The 3,434-nt window shown below is 37.8% G+C and overlaps 1 protein-coding gene and 1 pseudogene across 1 annotated transcript; one reads left to right on the top strand and one right to left on the bottom strand.

Annotated features, from left to right (window-relative positions):
• The first annotated feature begins 880 nt into the window (after window positions 1-880).
• On the top strand, window positions 881-2,599 carry LOC106310645 (cytochrome P450 86B1-like). The gene has a single exon (XM_013747869.1). It carries the CDS (start codon window positions 974-976, stop codon window positions 2,552-2,554), a length of 1,581 nt encoding a protein of 526 aa, XP_013603323.1. The 5' UTR covers window positions 881-973; the 3' UTR covers window positions 2,555-2,599.
• A 379-nt stretch (window positions 2,600-2,978) lies between these two features.
• LOC106311158 overlaps window positions 2,979-3,434 on the bottom strand; it is a 9,078-nt pseudogene continuing 8,622 nt past the window's right edge.

The raw sequence follows: 3,434 nt of genomic DNA, 5'->3' as shown, positions 1-3,434 counted from the left end.
GAGATTTTTGGGGCCCTATTCGAAATAAAGATGAACTTACCTTACCTTTGATAATAAAAAGTAACATCGAAAAAACTATAGAACAAGAAAAAATCTATGATTTTCTTATGAACTTGATTGCTTTTACAGAGTAAAGAGAAGAGGAGAAGTTGAAAAGACTATCTCTAGTAAGTTTCTTCTAGTGACTTAAAAATGATGTTTTTTACTTATTTAAATTTATTATAATATTTACGATTATTTAAATAAAAATAAAGTACAGAAAGTTGAATAACTTACAGGAAATTACTTGCGCTAATGTTAATAACTTATATTTTTTATTATGTACAGTACAAACCAAAACTTTGTTTTTTAGTTTGACTTTGCACATAAAATTAATATATTAACATTACATATCTACAAAGGGAAAATTGAAAATGGGGGCCCATTAGGTGAGGTTCTACACGGATGTTTCGTGAGACTCTGCTCAAGCCCGGTTCTGAGTTCACGACAGGCCCTCTCCTGGGTTTTCGTACCGCCGCAGTCGTGATGAGCAGAACAATGTGACTTAGTTTCCGCAACACAATGATCGAACCCGGAATGTGTTTGCATCCAAGGCCCGTCTACAATGCTCAATTGGGAATATTTAATTATTGGTATTTTCAATTCTTTCTTTAGTATAGTGAATTGCCAAAAAAACATACACCTATGTCAGACAGACTCACAAAAGACATGACAAACAGATTTTGCATATTTTTGGGAATCATTTTTCTTCTTCATTTTCCAATAAACACACAATTCGCATTTGTCATCCCAGGACCTTTACCTTACGTCTCCAACAAGAAACGTCACATTCTTCAAATAGACCAAGTCTGCACGAAGACAGCAAATGTAAGTTCAAAACATGAAATGCATGATACATGTCTCCTCCAACACAATTTGAAATTCTCAAATATCTCTCGTGACAATGATATTATTTCAGTAAGGGAAACTTACAATGTCTTTAGCAGAGCGAGTTTATAACCACCTTTCTCTCTTCGATGTATCTCTAGCGTTGTTAGGGCTGTTTGTTTTTTGTTGTTTGCGTGAGAAGTTAACCAACAAGCACGGGCCAATGCTGTGGCCAGTGTTTGGAATTACTCTAGAGTTTTTCTTTCATAAAAATGATGTCTATGGATGGGTCACAAAGTCTTTAAAAAAATCCCGAAACACGTTTCTTTACCGCGGGTTCTGGCTTGATGGATCTTATGGAGCCGTGACTTGTTCTCCTGCCAATGTTGAGTACATGCTCAAGACCAACTTCAAGAACTTCCCCAAAGGTACCTTCTTCAAAGACCGGTTCAAAGATCTCCTCGAGGATGGTATCTTCAACGCTGATGATGAGTCCTGGAAAGAGCAACGACGGGTCATCATAACCGAAATGCATTCAACTCGGTTCATGGAGCATTCCTTTCAGACAACACAACGTTTAGTAAGGAAGAAGCTGCTGAAGGTGATGGAGAGTTTCGCTAGGTCACAGGAAGCTTTTGATCTCCAAGACGTGCTCTTACGCTTGACGTTTGACATCATCTGCATCGCGGGTCTTGGAGCTGACCCGGAGACTCTAGCTCAAGATCTTCCTCAAGTTCCATTTGCTAATGCTTTCGATGAAGCAACGGAGTCTACGTTGTTTAGGTTCATGATCCCTCCGTTTATATGGAAACCAATGAAGTTCCTTGATATAGGGTATGAGAAAGGTCTCAGGAAAGCTATTGACGTCGTACATGGATTCGTGAACAAGATGATTATGGATCGTATCTGCATGGTCAATGATGAAGAGACGTTAGATAATAGATCAGATGTCCTTACAAGGATTATTCAAATAGATAATAATAAAAAGGGTAACAAGATTGGACCTTCAACTATTAGGTTTCTTAGACAGTTTTGCACAAGTTTCATTTTAGCTGGACGTGACACAAGTTCTGTTGCGATTTCATGGTTCTTCTGGGTGATACAAAGACACCCACAAGTTGAAAACAAAATCATCCAGGAGATCAGACAAATCGTGAAACAGAGAGGAGATCCTTCAGACAGTAGTCTCTTCACGGTCAAGGAACTAAACAACATGGTATATCTACAAGCAGCAATTTCAGAAACTCTAAGACTTTACCCACCAATCCCTATGGAGATGAAACAAGCCATTGAAGATGATATGTTTCCAGATGGGACGTTTATAAAAAAGGGTTCAAGGGTTTACTTCTCTATCTATGCCATGGGAAGGATGGAAACAATCTGGGGTAAAGACTGTGAAGAGTTCAGACCAGAGAGATGGATCCAAGCAGGGAAGTTTGTTAGTGACGACCAATACAAATATGTTGTGTTCAATGCTGGGCCTAGGCTGTGTCTAGGGAAAACATTTGCTTACTTGCAAATGAAGATGATAGCTGCTTCAGTCTTGTTAAGGTATTCAATCAAGGTTGCTCAAGATCATGTGGTTGTCCCGAGAGTTACTACTAACTTGTACATGAAGTACGGTCTCAAGGTGACCATCACGCCAAGGTTACAAGAAGAGACGAAACTAGAGTCATGTTCCATGTAGAACGAATTTTAGAATATGTATAATAGAGTTACTCAGTTTTCATGATTAATACTAAACCCACAATTTAATCATCTCTTAATGAGAAACGTATAAACTTGTTTTGGAGAAACATCTTTTGAATACATCTCATAACAATTGGTTATATCAATCTATTTTGGTATATTTAACAATATATCCCCAAAACTCATATTATATCAACTCATACCAAGTCTCATTTGATTGTCCCAATAGCAAATTTTCTGTTTAAGATATCGGTTTATTAAATGAAGATGAAACAATTATAGATTTAAACAATGCTACAACATTGTAACGTTTTCTTATTTTTTTTCTAATATCAAACTATATTTATTCTGATTAAATAAATTTTATAATAGGTTTGACAAGCCAAAGAGCTTTGTAGCAAATCCGTATTGGGAGACAAATTCTGCAAAGACGAGAACTATTTGTACAGCTTCTGGCTCTTCAATGGTCTTGTGGCTTTAATGATCTTAAACCACTGGCTCATTGGCTCACACGAACTATCCTTGCTCAGACACTTGCAGCACTACAAGAAAACAACAAGGATTCTGAGGGAAAAAATCGTCGGAATTTCGTCGGAATATCGTTATTCCGACGACATACCGACGAAACAAGTCGTCAGAAATAATTCCTCGGAATTTCTTCTTTCCTCGGAAATTCCTCGGAATTTTCCGACGGAATTCCGAAGAAACAAACTTCCGAGGAAATTCAGAGGATCACTAGTTTGTCGGAAAGGTCCTCGGAATATACCGAGGGAGAACTTCGTCGGGATACTTCCTCGGACGTTCATCGATCGATGCGTTTTTAGGCATATATACATCGATCGATAGGAATATACCGAGGGACATATTCCTCGGAATAT

The sequence above is a fragment of the Brassica oleracea genome, chromosome C8 (genome assembly GCF_000695525.1).
Source record: "Brassica oleracea var. oleracea cultivar TO1000 chromosome C8, BOL, whole genome shotgun sequence".
Lineage (NCBI taxonomy): Eukaryota > Viridiplantae > Streptophyta > Magnoliopsida > Brassicales > Brassicaceae > Brassica > Brassica oleracea.
This window is presented reverse-complemented; position numbering and strand designations above follow the sequence as displayed.